At 37.2% G+C, this 19,054-nt stretch overlaps 1 protein-coding gene across 2 annotated transcripts in view; it reads left to right on the top strand.

Moving 5' to 3' along the window:
- LOC126248601 (protein FAM214A) overlaps window positions 1–18,562 on the top strand; it is a 234,427-nt gene extending 215,865 nt beyond the window's left edge. For both annotated transcript variants that reach the window (XM_049949737.1, XM_049949738.1), the window contains exons 15-16: window positions 8,778–9,016; window positions 18,277–18,562. In XM_049949737.1, coding sequence (XP_049805694.1) covers window positions 8,778–9,016; window positions 18,277–18,445 — 408 coding nt within the window. In that variant the 3' untranslated portion in view covers window positions 18,446–18,562. The remainder of the gene's footprint in view (window positions 1–8,777; window positions 9,017–18,276) is intronic.
- The last annotated feature ends 492 nt before the right edge of the window (window positions 18,563–19,054 follow it).

The raw sequence follows: 19,054 nt of genomic DNA, 5'->3' as shown, positions 1-19,054 counted from the left end.
CTGACTAAACTAGGTGTAATAGTATATTGGTGATTTGACAGTTTTTACAATCATCCCCTTCCCAACTCCACAGCTGTCTTATTGCTCTGACTGCTTATTGCTTCAATATATTTTGCAAGCAATCAGCTACGAAGGATGCACTGGAAAAAGTTTGAAACATGCTGTAGTATGTGGTACTAATCATGTACAAACATCAGCAGCACAGTTTCATTCAGGGAGCTAAACTAAAAGTTAAAACATAAAACACAGGAAAAGCTGAACAAGAGGGTTGTGACATAAAAATTCACTACTTGTTTCTCAATAAAGGATGTTAAATGTTAATTACTTCTATGGGGCACTACAAAGGTAAAGATCTTAATGACACAGAAGAAGTCAGTCTCAGGAAGTAAGTGATAATAAGCGAGGTCTGTTTCTGATGACTCATATAAACATGTTCATTTATTGTAAGTAATATATTTCTAAAAGATCATATTAAATTTGATTCAATGTATGATTTGTCCTGTATTTTCGATGTAGGCAAAACCTTATTAACTGAAATTTTTACAAAAAGTGTTTGCATGGAGAGAACTTCCTGCGCACACTTAAAATTCAGTTGTGATATCTGTGAAGCATTTACCATCGTTAGGTAAATGCATGAAGATTGTGGTAACCGCATTGTTTGACACACTTCTGTGAAATCAGTTTTTAAAAAAGAGTAAAGACAATTTTTCATTCTATTATTATAATTATGGTAGCTGTTATTCACTCAGGATTTAGTGGATGATAAATGTTCTCATGAAATTTAATGAATATGTGGTTAAAATTCCCAACTCATTAAACTTCATATGTTCATGAGCCAGCACCTTATGATGTTCTTACTGCACACCTTCATGCAATGAAATCTTTTCTTCCTTGAATGGGAGTTACTGCAGTTGATAATTCCATAGGAAATTACTGAATGAATGAAATCAGGCAAAGTATCATAATTTACTCAAGCTTTCTCTCTAATATAAAAATTTAAGTGTTTTAAGAAGCTTTTAAATGTGAGGTTTTTTTTTTAAAAAAGTTTCATCAGTATCTAAAATGGAATATTTTGAACATATTAACTTTTATTTTGAGTTATTGGCATTCACATAATTTTGCAGAGTAATGCAGAAAAGTCCATAATATTTCATTTTTGAAAAGTGACAAAGAATATTATGTAACTCAATAACTGGACACAAGCAGATGTCATACAAAAGACCTGAACATTTTTGTAACCATGTACCTTGTAACACACTTCCATAATTGTTTCAAAAAGGAACTTCCTTAAAAGTTCTGCAATAAATAAACAAGAAGTATTCATTACATTAGTAGCCTTGTGAAGTTGATGCTTACAGAGTACTCTCTCATATATTTTGTTTCTGTGTGTTACAATTTTTAGCCACATTTAAGGGAAGTGGGAGCCAGACCCGAATGTATAATCACCACCCTCATTTCTGTGCATTATGATACCCATCCATTGCAAGGAGATAATAAATAAATAAATAAATGCACACAAATAAAGACAATATTTAATTAGTGTATGGTGTGCTTAACTAATGACGGGAATGTGACACATTTTAAAAGAAAATGTGTAACCTATGTAAACTGACAACATAGACAGTGAATGAGTAATTAAATCAGTAAGAAAAATGATGTCATTGTGGCAAAGTGTTTCTCCCATGATTATAATACAATACATTAAATGTTTGTGAAACTGTTCAGGCATCGTTCTTACTCTTAAAATGTAATCCTATATATTTCAGAATTTATCATAAGAGTAATGGAGTTTTACAACTTACAGTGTGTCACTGTGAATTGTGAATACTCTTTTCATTTTTTGTGTGCTCAGTGAATCTTCCTATCTGAATAATTTGTAAAATGGCATTAGTTGTAAAATTTTGTCCTGTGCTGTTGATGTTTTGCAGTTATATAGCATGGACATCAGGGTTCCCATCAACTTCATCTGCACCTCTCTTGGAAATTTTGATTACAATTAAGCAAACTCCAGGCTTGTCTCTGGTTACTGGATCACTGAGTTGTCTGTTGTGAACATACAGTTTATGGTTTGGTTCTTGATTGTTAAAAGGAACTGTTGTACTCACATAGCTATATAATTTCTCTGATGATTCAGTCGTGTACATATTTAAGAAGAATCCCTTATTCATGGTGTCACATTTGCAGGAGACCTGTAATTTTTCTGAGCATTTACCCCAAAACCTATCCTTTCTTTAAAAATATATACTTGAAAAAACTACTCCCAGTTAAACTAAGAGGAAATTATTAATTATGTCACAAATCACTAAAAAATGTATATAGTAAAATATTTGTTAAATATGTTGCATTTACTTTTCACATTGTATATTATTCACTCATTCCTTTAAACTTCCAGCTCACAGTCCGATAGCTTATGAAACCCTGCAATGCAAAAGAGAATGTGTAAATAAGTCAATATATAAATATAAAGAGCAACATAAAATTAAAAATTGTTTTCCTTTTGTGTGTACACACATTACCATACTTTCACCAAATTACCATTATGCGCATTGTTGAAGTGAAAGTAGGAGTTGGGTTGATACAGAGTGAGTGGTGAGAAGTATAGCTCAGGAAACAGTGTCTGTTGAATTAGTAACTTGAGTATGGGAAAAACACTGTATTTATTTTAATGCACTTAGCCAGATATTTGCTCTGAAGCTTCCTGGTGGTTCGGAACTGAAAGCTGGGACATTTTGCCTTTCACAGGTAAGTGCTTGATCAACTGAGCTATCCAAGCACAAATTATGACACATTCTCATAGCTTCGCTTCCATCAGTATCTGTCTCCTATCCTCCAAATTTCCTAAACAATTTCTCCAGTATATCCTTTGGTCAGGGAGTGCTCATCCCACAAAGTATTAGGAGAACTTCTGCAAAGTTTGGAATACAGGATAGAGTGGAAGTGGAACTGTGAGGGTGGGTCATGAGGCATGCTTGGATAGCTCAGTTGGTAGAGCATTTGCCCACAAAAGACAAAGGTCCCAAGTTTGAGTCCCAGTCTGACCCACAGTTTTAATCTGCCAGCAAGTTTCAAAGCAACACACACACACACACACCCACACACACACACACACACACACACACACACACACACACACTCAGACTCAGAATGAAAATTTAGTCTATACACTTGCTGCATTGGTCCACAACTTAAGGTAAGACAGAGGTATAAAAAATGCTGCACTCCTCAGTAGATACTAAGTCTTACAGGTTCACCTGAGAGTGGAATATAATCTGCTAGAGGTTAGCATTGAAGAGCACAGAGTTTTTGAGACTCTATACTATTAGCACAATTGTGAACTAGTAATTTATGAATTGTGGTGCAAGTGTTCAGATTTGCAATGTATGTTCCACTCTTTTGTTCACAGTCTAATTTTGTAAGACAGCACATGTGCACATGCTTATTTCAAATAACATAGGAAATTTCATTTTTATAATGTATCTTGCATACGGCCCCAAACCATACAGTGATGAATTATGATGTGACCCCTTGTAGGATATTTTAGAATCTATAGTATCGCTTATGGTTTCACCCTGAGAAAATTAAAATGTTCATAGGTTTTTGCTTGGCTGTGCTTCTCTGCAGTGTATTACACTGGCTAAGATTAATTTGTATTTTTGTTTCACTGAATTAAACAAGTGCATTAATTTAGCTGATGCTATTATTTATGAGGCTAAGAGTGTTAAAACATTCCTGCAGTTCCACAACAGAAAGAACAACAGATGAGGTAGATGTATTACAGTGTTTATGGCACTAAATAAGATTGAGGAAAACAAAAGATTATTACAGTATGAAATTCATGGAATCATTTGGAGAAAATTCATTTCAAGACTTCATAAGATTGATTACAGCATGTTTGAGATGAAATGAAGAAATAATTTTTTTTTATGAGTAAGATTACTGAGTGAATGTTAATAGGATCTGACAGCAAAGAAAAAAGTAAAAAAAAGTAAAAGGGCTCACAAATGTATGTTCTTACAAAATGTGAAAATTTGTTATAATTCAATGCAATGCAATGCAAATTTCAAATGTGTAGCAGTAACAGTGATGATTATTGTATATGCAAGTGCACGTCTGCCAATCCCTGCACTGTCCTGTTGAAATTAAAATCTTGAATGAGATGTGGAAAAACAGTGTTGAGTAGGAAAATATATTGCCAGTCGAACAAAAACTAATACACAAACATATCTATTATGAGGCAAATGTGATTAACGTGTGTTAAGTCCAGGAAATGACAATGAAATGAAGATGATTTGGATTATTTTATAAGTCACAGCCCCAGAAGGAACAAGAGAAGGGATATTATACACGATACAAAAGAAACCTAAATACTTCAGCTGTAAATGAAATCATCCACTTAATGGGAGAATTATTGAGTTGTTACCAGGCACAATACATCATGTCTGTGCCCCTGTGCTGGGTGGTCACAGAATGCCAAGACTGCATTTTGGCAGTGTACTGGGGGTTGTCAGGTGGAGTGGTATTGGGGGTGGGGGGTGGGGGGGGAAGAAGTGGGAGGTAGGAACAGGGGTTGGGGTGGGTATCTAGTGGCTCAGAGGGAGGCAGCAGATTTGCTGGCTAGGAATGCAGACACAAGAGGGAAGGATGGCAGGGTCATGGTCTAGGCATGTGGTACACATTACTGAAGCAAATAGGGTGCCATGAAAACAAAATTTAAAAATGCAGATTTTGTTAACTGTTGGTTTTTACTCACAACATACTTTCTAAAGAGATTGATGTGTAAGGAAGGTCCTGAACCTGAAAATATTCAATATGAGTCATTGGGGAAGTAGTATCTACTACTGAGGCTTAAATTGTTAGTCAAGTTAAACTGAAAATTTTAACATATTTGTGGAACATGGCAGAATTCATTAAAACAATATGTTGTTTTCAAAATTTTAGAGTATATAGTAAATGGCTAGAGCACAATATTTTCAAAAGGTGAGCATAAACTAGCCCTGCCCCCCCCCCCCTCTCCCTCCTTCGTATTGTGAGGGTTAATTTGTTAATAGTGGGTTTGTGTTGGTTCCAGTATCAAGCAGCAGCACTGGAACAGTCCACATACACTGAAGGGACAAAAACAAAACTAAAATCACAGCACCAAGAAAAAGTTGTGCGGCATAAACAGATGTTGGTAGGTGTGTTTCTACATGTGAAAGATGATTATTCAAATTCCACAACAGTCGCATAAGAGAGGTGCTGGTAGTACCAGTATGACGATGCAAATAAGGTTTGCTTTAAAGAGGTGAGTTGGTGTTTGTAAAGAATGCCTGTAAGGAGACAAGGATGCCACTATCAATCCTCACAGAGTTTGAACAAGGTCGTGTAATAGGGCTATGAGATGCTGGATTTTCCTTCTGCGATGTTGCAGAAAGACTTGGCAGGATTGTGGCCACTGTACATGGGTGCTTGCAGTGGTGGCCTCAGGAATGTATGGTGACAAGACAACCGGGCTCCAGATGGCCACGTGGTACTACTGAGAGGGAAGATCAGTGTGCTGGCGCATTGTATAGCATCTGCAGCAGTGATTTGAGCAGCAGTTGGCACCACAGTGACGCAAAAACTGCTGCAATTTTGTTACTTCAAGCACAGCTCTGAGCTAGAAACCCTGTAGCATGCATTTCACTGACCCCAAACCACCACCACCTGCGACGTCAGTGATGTCAATTGAGAGCTTATTGGAGGGCAGGGTGAAGGTCTGTTGTGTTTTCTAATGAAAGCTAGTTCTGCCTCAGTGCCAGTGATGATGACTGTGTGTTGGTTAGGTGGGGCCAGTTGAGGACCTGCAACCCACCTACACCTACACTTACACATACATGGATACTCTGAAAATCACATTTAAGTGTTGGCGGAGGGTTCATTGAACCAACTTCACAATTCTCTAACATTTCAATCTCTTATAGTGTGCAGAAAGAATGAACACCTATATCTTTCCGTGTGAGCTCTGATTTCCCTTATTTTATCATGATCGTTACTACCTATGTAGGTCAGCATGAAAAAAATATTTTCACAGGCAGAGGAGAAAGTTGGTGATTAAAATTTCATGAGCAGATTCCTCTGCAACGAAAAATGCCTTTGTTTTAGTGATGTCTGACGTGTGTGTGCTAGATGCACTGGACCTACACTTGGAGTAATAGTTTGGGTTGCAATTTATAAGAAATAGAGGGAACAGCACCCAGCCGGCAGCCAGAATCCTTGAAACTGAAAAACCAGAACAATATGGTATACAATAAGAAAGAGCAAAAGGAGGGTTACAGTAGACTATTCTGTTGTCTTTTCACTACAGTGGTGCTACAGAAGAATGCTGAAGATTAGATGGTTAGTTCATGTAACTGATGAGAAGATACTGAATAGAAGTGGGGATACAAGAAATTTTTGGTACAAATTGATTAAACGAAGACATCGGTTGATAGTACACATTTTGAGACATCATGGGATTAGCAATTTAGTATAGGAGGGAATTACAGGGATAAAAAGTGTAGAGGGAGATAGACGTGAGTACAGTAAGCAGGTTCAGAAGTATGTGGGTTGCAGCAGTTATTTGGAGATGAAGTGGCTTGCAAAGGATAAAGTTGCATGGAGAGCTGTATCAGACCAGTCTTTGGACTGAAGAAGATGACGATGACGACAGTAGCAACAGTGCTTTTTGAAAGACTGTCAGAGGGGAAGAAATAGACACTAGCTTGGATCACAAAAAACAGAATTTAGCAAGAGAAGATACCACAGAACAACAAATAATCAGGAAGCTATTAGGAATGAAATACTACGGGAAGGTCGTTGATGAACAAAAATTCAGGAGGATTGGTGGCTGTAAGAAAATAACTACAGGAGAAGATCAAAGAACATTGGAAAAATGGAAAACAAAACAAAAGAGAAGAAATAGAATTGTCAGGTGATGCTTGACACCTATTCTTGGGTGTGAAGAATTGACAAATTTAATTATTATAGTGCCAAGATAGTCGGAGAACAATGTTTAGGTTGTTGCAACAAGACCATTATAACTCATTCCTTCCCCTACTGTTGTTCCAAGTAGAACTAGTGCTCTTATACCAACATCCTTGATGTCAACTGGACAATAAACTTTAATCCTCATGGTGTTTTATATTTTTACGTAAAAGAACTTCTGAAGTTCCATCTCTTCTCTCCCAATCATCTTGGGCTAATCTTAACGGATAACTTAAGATGAAGCAGAAGACAAAATATTATTGTTTAATAGCTTCCTTCTCTCAAATGAATGAAAGCGGTTGTAGGATATATAGAAGAGTTCAAACCACGTAAAATGGTATGTGACTAAATAATGAACTGGAAGGAAGACAAGGGTTGTGGGAGGGTTAAGTGATGTGATGACCTGCCAGTTCGGCCATGTTACTCACACACTGGAAAGTATGGAACTGCATAAAACGTGATTTCAGTATCTGCCGTCAAAGGAAGGATATTGACTGTAGTCGCCAATGACTATTGTAACAGATCTTCTTCTTACATATTTTCACTTAATATGCTACATCTACATCTACATCTACATTTATACCTCCCAAGCCACCCAACGGTGTGTGGCTGAGGGCACTCTACGTGCCACTGTCATTACCTCCCTTTCCTGTTCCAGTCGCGTATGGTTCGCGGGAAGAACGACTGTCTGAAAGCCTCCGTGCGCGCTCTAATCTCTCTAATTTTACATTCGTGATCTCCTCGGGAGGTATAAGTAGGGGGAAGCAATATATTCGATACCTCATCCAGAAACGCACCCTCTCGAAACCTGGCGAGCAAGCTACACCGCAATGCAGAGCGCCTCTCTTGCAGAGTCTGCCACTTGAGTTTATTAAACATCTCCGTAACGCTATCACGGTTACCAAATAAACCTGTGACGAAACGCGCCGCTCTTCTTTGGATCTTCTCTATCTCCTCTGTCAACCCGATCTGGTACGGATCCCACACTGATGAGCAATACTCAAGTATAGGTCGAACGAGTGTTTTGTAAGCCACCTCCTTTGTTGATGGACTACATTTTTTAAGCACTCTCCCAATGAATCTCAACCTGGTACCCGCCTTACCAACAAATAATTTTATATGATCATTCCACTTCAAATCGTTCCGCACGCATACTCCCAGATATTTTACAGAAGTAACTGCTCCCAGTGTTTGTTCCGCTATCATATAATCATACAATAAAAGATGCTTCTTTCTATGTATTCGCAATACATTACATTTGTCTATGTTAAGGGACAGTTGCCACTCCCTGCACCAAGTGCCTATCTGCTGCAGATCTTCCTGCATTTCGCTACAATTTTCTAATGCTGCAACTTCTCTGTATACTACAGCATCATCCGCGATAAGCCGCATGGAACTTCCAACACTATCTACTAGGTCATTTATATATATTGTGAAAAGCAATGGTCCCATAACACTCCCCTGTGGCACGCCAGAGGTTACTTTAACGTCTGTAGACGTCTCTCCATTGATAACAACATGCTGTGTTCTGTTTGCTAAAAACTCTTCAATCCAGCCACACTGATGGTCTGATATTCCGTAGGCTCTTACTTTGTTCATCATGCTTTGTGAGTTTGGTACATCTTATCCCCACAGGTGGAGTTAGTGGAGTACTTCATATAGTCGGAAGCCAAAATTCTCCTGTGCTCTGAAAATCTCTCTCTTATTTATCAAAAATTATATTTCTCTCTGATCATGATAATAGTCATTATTTATTTTGATACAGATTGGTAACTGAAATAATTTTCTTCTTTCAGGGCCATATTAACCTTGGAAAGAAAGGTTATAATGTTCCTCGAAGTGGCACGGTACAAGTGACTCTGTTCAATCCCCTTGGAACAGTGGTAAAAATGTTTGTGGTGATGTATGATTTATGTGACATGCCTGCAAATTCACAAACATTCTTAAGGCAACGAACTTTGTATATGCCTGCCAATTTGGATGGCAAGCAGCCCTATGATGCTCAAAAGTGGCTACGGTATCTCATACATCTACGGTAAGTTAGTTTCTAGCAGTTGGCATTATGTCAAACCCTGACTCACCAAATTTATAATATAAACAAAACATTACACCAGAATGTAACAGAATTTACTAAAATTTGGCATATTCTTGTACTCAAGTTACAGTAAAATATTAAAATAGTCTAACAAACTAAAAGGTGTATTGTAGAAACCTTACCTTCTTGTAAAGTTACAAAAGCCTTGTAAAGTTGCAAAAGCCTTGGGAAGTACTACTAAATCTACAGTGGTTGATGAAGAAAGTGTCTTCAGTCACATTGTGAAAACTTTAAATGTACTTTCCAATGAAGTTAAATCTAATACAAGAAATAAATGGTTGTGTAATTAGATATATGTATGTGGCTTCTTTCCCTTTTTTTCTTTCAACAATATTCCATTTTGATTTCATATTACTGCAAATTTCTGACAAGCTGTGCAGACTCCTGAATCTTCTTTTACACCTTCTCATTATATATTGCAATACCATTTAAAATATCAATGTTTGCTTGTTCTGGCTGTTTTGTAGATTTTCCTTTTTTATTTTGAACATATTCTGATACCTATGGGCCTCAAGGTTTCTTTGAGGACTTCATAGTGTTGAATTTATTTGGTGATGTATTTAGGAAAACTGCTTTCAAAATTAATGGAAATTATTACTGGTTCTCCAAATAGAAGTTGTACTGAGAATCATTCAGACACGTAACAAAAAAGGATGACAGCTTGACAGTTACCCTTCAGTGAACAGTGACTAAAAACATGGTGATTACCACTTAGGGCTTTCAAAATTCAAATTGAAATGAGCATATTTAACTGTTACAAAAGAGCTATGGGCTTGTCCCTAATTACACTGCTAATTTTTGAAAGTTACATCCCTCTCCTACTGTATGGTGCTCAACTAACTGCTTTATTCACATATAGTAACAGTGTTATTACAGATGTTCTTTTATTAGACAGGGTGTCCCAGGAGAAATGGACAATATGTAGGAATATGACAGGAATGATTAAAGTCCATACCTTAAAAGCTGTGAGCACTTGTCCAGTAAATGAGATGTGTCTTACAGTAGCAAATATGAAAAGTGCACATAGTTTGTAAGGTATGCATTTTAGAGCCCATGTTTACTGGACTTTTTTCTTCTTTTGGCACACCTCTCAAAATATGGAAGGCAAAGAGATTGCAATGGAAAAGATTTGATTCACAGTACGTATGCTATGAGTTTTTGAGCCCATATTTACTAGTTTCTTTTTGTTTCGAAGGATCATTCTAGTCATATCTTTGAATTATGACCATTCCTCCTGAGAAACCTTGTATAGTTACTGTTACATAATGGTACGCCACAGTAGAGCAATCAGTGTTCATGCATAGAGCTGCTTCTCATTTCCTTAGATATTTTTTATTACAAGGAATATTTTGGAATCTCTTACACTGTAAATGAACCTTCTAAAATAGTACTAATTTGTGAATAGAATAATTTTATTGTCATTAGGCAATAGACAGTCATACATATAATACAATATAATTCATGTTCCAAAAGAGCAATAGCTTTGTTATTACAGTATAATATTACAGTTGACAAGGTCATACAAATAATACAATATAACTCGTGTTGCAAAGGAACAATAGGTTTGTTATTACATGGTTATATTACGATTGGTGAAATCCTACAAAGTCATACTTATATTACTACATAATTCCTGTTGCAAAAGAGTAATCAGTTTGTTATTACAGTATAATTTTACAATTGATAAAATCCTTCGTCATGGAGTGAGTGGGCAACTAACAAGTCACACATTGCTTGTTTGAATGGTTGCTCTGGTAAATCTTGAACAGCTAGTGGAAGTTTATTAAATAATTTGTGCCCCATTAGTTCATAACTGTTCAGTGATTTTGAGAGTCTGTGGAATGGAGTATAAATACATCTATTTGTCCTAGTGTTGTAGCAATGTATATTTTCTCTGCGTTTAGCTTCGGGTAGCTTCTTTTTCGTGTAGATTAAAACATAATTTTGTGTGTGTGTGTGTGTGTGTGTGTGTGTGTGTGTGTGTGTGTGTGTGTAATGTTCTTTGTACTATGTTCTTTGACTATGGAAATTGGCCAGTGGCTTGAGGCAGTCCCTTTATCGCTTTTTATAAACTGGAACTACCCTAGACAGTTTAAGCTCATCAGGAAAATATCCTTCAGCTAGACATTTGTTTATACTATATATATATATATATATATATATATATATATATATATATATATATATATATATATAGAGAGAGAGAGAGAGAGAGAGAGAGAGAGAGAGAGAGAGAGAGAGGGGGGGGGGGGGGGGGGGGAACATTCCACGTAGGAAAAATATATCTAAAAACAAAGATGATGTGACTTACCAAATGAAAGTGCTGGCAGGTCGACAGACACACAAACGAACACAAACATACACACAAAATTCAAGCTTTCGCAACAAACTGTTGCCTCATCAGGAAAGAGGGAAGGAGAGGGAAAGACGAAAGGATGTGGGTTTTAAGGGAGAAGGTAAGGAGTCATTCCAATCCCGGGAGCGGAAAGACTTACCTTAGGGGGAAAAAAGGACGGGTATTCACTCGCGCACACACACACATATCCATCCACACATATACAGACACAAGCAGACATCTCACAAGCAGACATATTTCGTCTTTTTGGAACTTTAGTTTTCAGGACTCGATCAGTTAGGCCTACTTTGAATTTCTTTGTTGGAATTCAGTCATTAAAGTGTGCCAAAAATACTTTAAAAAACCTATCAAATAGTATATTTGCTGGCAAATCATTACTTAAAGTATAGGGTGTGTCTCAATAACACTGGCCAAACCACTCTCTGTCAGCAAGGGAATTAAAAAAAATCTATGAATTTTTTCATCTGAGACAGGTCTGGTGATAAAAGTTTTTGGGACAGGCTTAGTTATGCTAGTCTTATCAGGAAGGAACATACTTGTATAATTTAAGCTTACAGAGCTATGATCAGAAAATGCAAACTCGGACACAACACATGATTCGTCTGTTGTTTTAAGATTAACAAAAATATTGTCAAGACATGCTTGTTCTCTTGTGGGCCCATTATTGACACAGCGTAAGTTGGATTGTCTTAGCAGATTTTAAAGTTCAGTGACTTTACGTTTGTGTGTTGTTACATCAAAATCTGAATTCAGATCACCACCTATTACAATATCATAATTTATCCATCTAGTTTCACCAAGTACATGTAAGAGCTGGTCCAGTTTATCTAGAAATACACTGATGATGCCCTTAGGTGATCTATACAGGGATATTACCAATAACTTAAAACTGTCTAAAACTATACCAGTAGCTTCAAAGTTCAGTTCATCACACAGAAAATCTAGATCCAATCTACTGACTGAACATCTAAATGACTTGTTAACATAGATTGCTACACCACCTCTTAAATGCAATTTTCTGCAGTAGCTATTGGCTGTATTATAACTAACAAATTAAACAAATGTTAGGTCACTCTCAGTAGCCCAGTGTTCACTCAAACACAAAATATCAAACCCTTTTTCTATTCCAAGATTATTGACAAGAAGTTCCTTATCCCTCACTTCTTGAATGTTAAGATAGCATATTTTAAGATCAAACCTGTCTTTCCTCACAGATGTACCATTATGGTGAGGGGATATTAAATCTCATGCACTATTTACCTTATGGGCTTCTTCTCCTTGCTGCCTTTGACTAAAAAATTGTTTACAGGGAGAGAAGGAACTGTTTTTCGCTTACCCACAACACTTGACACTGCTACTGCTTGTTGAACTCTCTTCCCTTCTTCATGTTCATGTCTTGATCTCAATGACTGGGTTGCCCTTGTGAGTAGTTCAGATGTTGCTGCACAATGGATACCTGTACCACTTGATGGGGCAATAGTTTCTGTAGCTGAGTATGCTACCACCCTTTCTGTTTTCTCTGTTTCTGTTTCCTCTGTTCCTTGCTGTGTTGTTCCATCTGTTGTAGCTGTTAATATGCCTGCTTCTCTCCCAACACGTTCTTCTGTAATCAATGTTTCTTCAAGTTGTGTTACTGCAGCAGCTGGAGTAGTTGGTAGGCAATATACATTGCAGCTCTCCTTTACCATCGACAATGCGATTGGATTACATTTCTTACTTCTAGGAGAAACACTTTCCACTAATGCCTTGATCTTCTGGCTGAGTAGCGATTTGCCCCATTTATTTAAATGCATTCCATGTGTAGTAAAGTGCTTTCTCTCCAGGTCACAAATATTAAGGAAAAACGCATTTGAAGTGGCCTTGCAGATCTTTTTGTACATTCTGTTCGCTTTTTGGATCTCTCTGTTCACACAAGAAGATTCAATAAGATCATACCTGTGTGTTATGCCTACCACGATCACGTTTTGATTCACTAATGTACATAGTGCATTTCTTAAAACACTGTTTGCCACTATTAGTTCATTCTTATACACATCATTTGCCCCACCCATTATTACTATACATTCACTTTGCGACATGCAGTATAGTTTCTTTTAGAACTTCTGTCAGACCTGCTCCAGGTTTCACAACACTTGCAACAGAGAGCTCTTGCTGGAGGCAAAGAATACCCGCAACTCCTCTTCCGTGGCTGTCGGTAAGCAAAACTGTAGGCCCACTAAAGTTTATTTTCGTCATTTTATTTGCATTGTCGCAGCAGTTACATTTTTCTGACATTTTGCGTTTACTTCCCGCCAATTCAGATAAATAATCTTGGTGCGTGTTGCTGGACTCGTCATTATTAACTTTACAATCTGTAATGAGACACTGAAATCCGTTTCTTAACGGAACTTTAAAATTGTTTGAAGCAGATTTAGGTTTTGCACACTTCTTTGGTTCAGTGTGCTCCTGAAATTGTGAGAGTTCTTTAAGTGTGGGTCAGATAGGCTTTTAACAATATTTTACAACAACTGAACATGTTATCTTGTTGCTTTCAGTTCATTCTGCAGTGTTTCTAATACTATAGGTTCACAATTTGCGCGGTACATTTCAGTTGTGTCCGAACATCTGTTAAACTTTGTTCCACAAGCACACAAAAGGTTTTCTTGTTTTATTTTCACGAAGCAATGTGAGTGATACCATTTAGGCATCACCGAGCATGTTCTAATTCCACTTTACACAATTTTGTCACATAATATGTACCTTATAGATGCTAAATACTCACAATTTATGGAGCGATTTACTACCACATCTATACTCGCCACCATCTTAACTAACATATATGGATATAAAGGATGTGTAAACTGTACTCTTACATGATGGCTTTTTCAGCTGTTTTGTTGGGTGGATGGTAGATAATACTTTCCAGATCCTGAATTAACTCTTAGAATGGGAACCTCAAATTATTAATAGTTAGTGCTATAGCCTTAAACGGAAAGTTTTTCACATTTGGTCGTTTAGACCTTACCTCAGTAGTTAACAGATATTGAGAAAATTAATGGAAAAGCATCCACACTAGTTATCAAAGATTTTATATCCGTATGTTGTATGGAAACTTCTATAAATAAACTTCTAATATATATTAAAGAATTGACTGTTGAGAGTAATTAACTTCTCAAGGTTGTGGTCCAGTCAGTAGAATTTTTTAAAAGACATTATATTTGTTGTTGACTGCAGAAATTTCTACAGTCAATGATTAACATGATGTTCTGTAAAAAATAATAATAAAATGCAGTTTTTTTAATCAGTAAATAATGGAAGACATATTGAGTTAAAATAAGATAAAAAGGCAGTGGTGTGCTCATTATTGACACTTTGTATTGAGATAGAAATACCAAAGAAATTTTATTTTTTTATTTTATTTTTTTTTTCAAGCTACCTTTCCCTTATCCATCTTGTGGGTTTCTGTTGTATCTTTGGCTCATTAGGTCACCTTCTCTTCTCCCTTTACTCAGGTTCTTTAAATCAGGGCATACACTACTGGCCATTAAAATTGCTACACCAAGAAGAAATGCAGATGGTAAACGGGTATTCATTGGACAAATATATTGTACTAGAACTAACATGTGATTACATTTTCACGCAATTTGGGTGCATAGATCCTGAGAAATCAGTACCCAGAACAACCACCTCTGGCCATAATAACGGCCTTGATATGCCTGGCCAATGAGTCAAACAGAGATATTCACCTCGATGTCGCCAAACACGGATGCGACCATCATGATGCTGTAAACAGAACCTGGATTCATCCAAAAAAATGACGTTTTGCCATTCGTGCACCCAAGTTCATCGTTGAGTACACCATCGCAGGCGCTCCTGTCTGTGATGCAGCGTCAAGGGTAACTGCAGCCATGGTCTCCAAGCTGATAGTCCATGCTGCTGCAAACATTGTGGAACTGTTCGTGCAGATGGTTGTTGCCTTGCAAACATACCCATCTGTTAACTCGGGGATCGAGACGTAGCTGCACAATCCATTACAGCCATGCGGATAAGATGCCTGTCATCTCGACTGCTAGTGATACGAGGCCGTTGGGATCCAGCACGGCGTTCCGCATTACCCTCATGAACCCTCCGATTCCATATTCTGCTAACAGTCATTGGATCTCGACCAGTGCAAGCAGCAACGTCGTGATACGATAAACCGCAATTGCGATAGGCTACACTCCGACCTTTATCAGTCCGAAACGTGATGGTACACATTTCTCCTCCTCACACGAGGCATCACAACAACGTTTCACCAGGCAATGCCGATCAACTGCTGTTTGTGTATGCGAAATCGGTTGGAAACTTTCCTCATGTCAGCACGTTGTAGGTGCTGCCATCGGCGCCAACCTTGTGTGAATGCTCTATAAAAGCTAATCATTTGCATATCACAGCATCTTCTTCCTGTCGGTTAAATTTTGCGTCTATAGCACATCATCTTCATGGTGTAGCAATTTTAATGGCCAGTAGTGTATTAGGTTAGGCTTTACCATGACAGTTACTGATATTGAATGAGACAGGAATGCTCTTAAAGCCTTTTTAAGACACACTCTCCACTCCTCCTGTTCTGATCATGTAAGTGTAGAAAAGTTGTGGAATGATTTCAAAGAGATAGTATTGACGGCAGTTGAGAGAGATGTACCACATAAATTAATAAGTGATGGTACTGATCCCCCATGGTACACAAAACGGGTCTGATCGCTGTTGCAGAAGCAATGAAAAGAACATGCCAAATTTAAAAGAACGCAAAATCCCCAAGATTGGCAAAGTCTTGCAGAAGTTCGAAAGATGGTGCATACTTCCATGTGAGATGCTTATAATAATTTCCACAACAAAATTCTGTCTCGGAATCTGGCAGAAAACCCAGAGAGATTCTGGTCATACGTAAAGCACATTAATGGTAATACACAATCAATACCTTCACTGTGTGATAACGGTGAAGTCACTGATGACAGTGCCACTAAAGCAGAGTTATTAAACACAGTTTTCCGAAACTCATTCACCAAAGAAGACAAAGTAAATATTCCAGAATTCCAATCATGAATAACTGCCAAGATGAGAAACAAAGTAGTAGATATCCTCGGTGTAGCAAAGCAGCTTAAATCACTTAATAAAGGCAAACCTCCAGTCCAGATTGTATACCAGTCAGGTTCCTTTCAGAGTATGCTGATAAAATAGCTCCATATTTAGCAATTATATGCAACCACCTGCTCACAGAAAGATCTGCGCCTAAAGACTGGAAAATTGCTCAAGACGCACCAATACCCAAAAAGGAAAATGGAGTACTCCAATGAACTACAGGCCCATATCACTAAAATCAATTTGCAGTAGGGTTTTGGGTGATGCACTGTGTTTGAACATTATGAAGTACCTCGAAGAAAACAGTTTACAGACACATAGTCAGCATGGATTCAGAAAATATTGGTCTTGCGGAACACAACTAGCTCTTTATACTCGTGTCGTAATGAGTGCTATTGACAGGTGATGTCAAATTGATTCCATATTTTTAGATTTCCAGAAGGCTTTCAACACCGTTCCTCACAAGTACCTTCTAACCAAACTGCGTTCCTATGGAATATTGCCTCAGTTGTCCAACTGGATTTGTGATTTCCTGTCAGAGGGGTCACAGTTCATAGTGAGTGACATAACGTCATCGAGTAAAACAGAAGTAATATCCGGCATTCCCCAAGGAAATATTAGAGGCCCTCTATTGTTCCTGATCTATATCAGTGACATGGGAGACAATCTGAGTAGATCTATTAGATTGTTTGCAGATGATGCTGTCGTTTACCATCTTGTAAAGTCATCAGATGACCAAAATGAATTAGATACGATATCTGTGTGATGTGAAAAGTGGCAGTTGACTCTGAATAAATAAAAGTGTGAAGTTATTCACATGGGTACTAAAAGAAATCTGCTAAATTTTGATTAGGCAATAAGTCGCACAAACCTGAAGGCTGTAAATTCAACTAAATACTTAGGGATCACAGTTACAAATAACCTAAATTGGAACAATCACGTAGATAATGTTGTGGGTAGAGCAACCCAAAGACTGTGATTCATTGGCAGAACACTTAAAAGATGCAAAAGGTCTATTAAAGAAACTGCTTGCACCAAGCTTGTCTGATCAATTCTGGAGTATTGCTGTGTGGTGTGGGATCCGCATCAGGTGGGACTGATGGTTGACACCAAAAAAAGTTCAAAGAAGGGCAGCTTGTTTAGTATTATCATGAAATTGGGGAGATAGTGCCACAGACATGATACATGAATTCGAGTGGCAATCATTAAAACAAAGGCATTTTTCATTGTGACAGGATCTCATGAAATTTCAATCACCAGTTTTCCCCTCCAATTGTGGAAACATTCTTTTGGCACCCACCCACCTACCTAGGGAGAAATGATCATCATGATAAAATAAGAAAAATCAGGGCTAGCACAGAAAAATTTGAGTGCTCGTTTTTCCCACGCGCCGTTAGAGAGTGGAACGGTAGAGACAGCTTTAAGGTTATTCATTGAATCCTCTGCCAGGTTCTCTTTATTGTGGAATAGCAGAGTAATCACGTAGATGTAGATGTACTGTTATGTTACTGAATATAAACACAGTGACAGCTAACAGTAAACTTGTTGTTTCATTCTGTTACTCAGATATATCATCTCCATAATTAATTTTTCTGTTTCCTGAAAGAGGAATATATGATATGTTAACAGAGGTTTTATTAGCCCTGCAAAACTTTGTGCCTTCTATGTTTTATGTATATTTTGCCATGTAGACTCTAATATTAATTATTAAAAGCTACTATTATAGTGAATCTTATTCATGTTTCAGTTTCTCCAGTTCAAAATCAGGTAGAATCTACTTACATACTGATATTCGTATGATAATTTTCCGCAAGGCAGACATGGATACAGCTACAGCTCATGGACTTGAAATGTCATATGAACTACGTTCATTTACACATGGCCCAACGAATCCTAAATTCTCACCTAGGCAGTAAATTTTAAATACAAATTTAGAGTAAGTGGAATGTAGTGTAATTAAATGGTAAAATTTTGATTTTCTGTGTATTGTGCCACAGTACTTACTGCTTTGAAGGTATGACATTATTTTTTTTTTGATAAAAAATATAATTTGTGAATAGTTAAGGCTCCTAAATATTCAAGGCAGGCTCAGTACTTCTTTAAAACAAGGTAACTGGCTAAAGGAAATGTGTATACTTACTTACATTAAGCAAACTGCAGAGCTAATGTATTTTCTGCACTTCTGTGTAAAAGATCTCACTTGTTTCAAAAATGCTATTATTATTTTTTTAAAAATTAAAAGGACATTGTTTGTGCCAGTATTTGTACTATTGGCTAGACATTGTATTAAGTATTGTGTAGTTTTAGGCATTTACCTTGTTACAGCAGTGCATATAAATACTTACAATAGTAACTGTTGGCACTGTTTATCACCTAATCTTTAAATACCTCAATTCCTGACTATTTTCTGAATGTTTCATAGTTTGTTTCAAAAACTGTCAAATACTTCAATCTTGTACATAACTTCAGATAGACTGTGTGTGTGTGTGTGTGTGTGTGTGTGTGTGTGTGTGTGTGTGTGTGTG

Source organism: Schistocerca nitens, chromosome 3 (assembly GCF_023898315.1).
Source record: "Schistocerca nitens isolate TAMUIC-IGC-003100 chromosome 3, iqSchNite1.1, whole genome shotgun sequence".
Classification (NCBI taxonomy): Eukaryota; Metazoa; Arthropoda; class Insecta; order Orthoptera; family Acrididae; genus Schistocerca; species Schistocerca nitens.
This window is presented reverse-complemented; position numbering and strand designations above follow the sequence as displayed.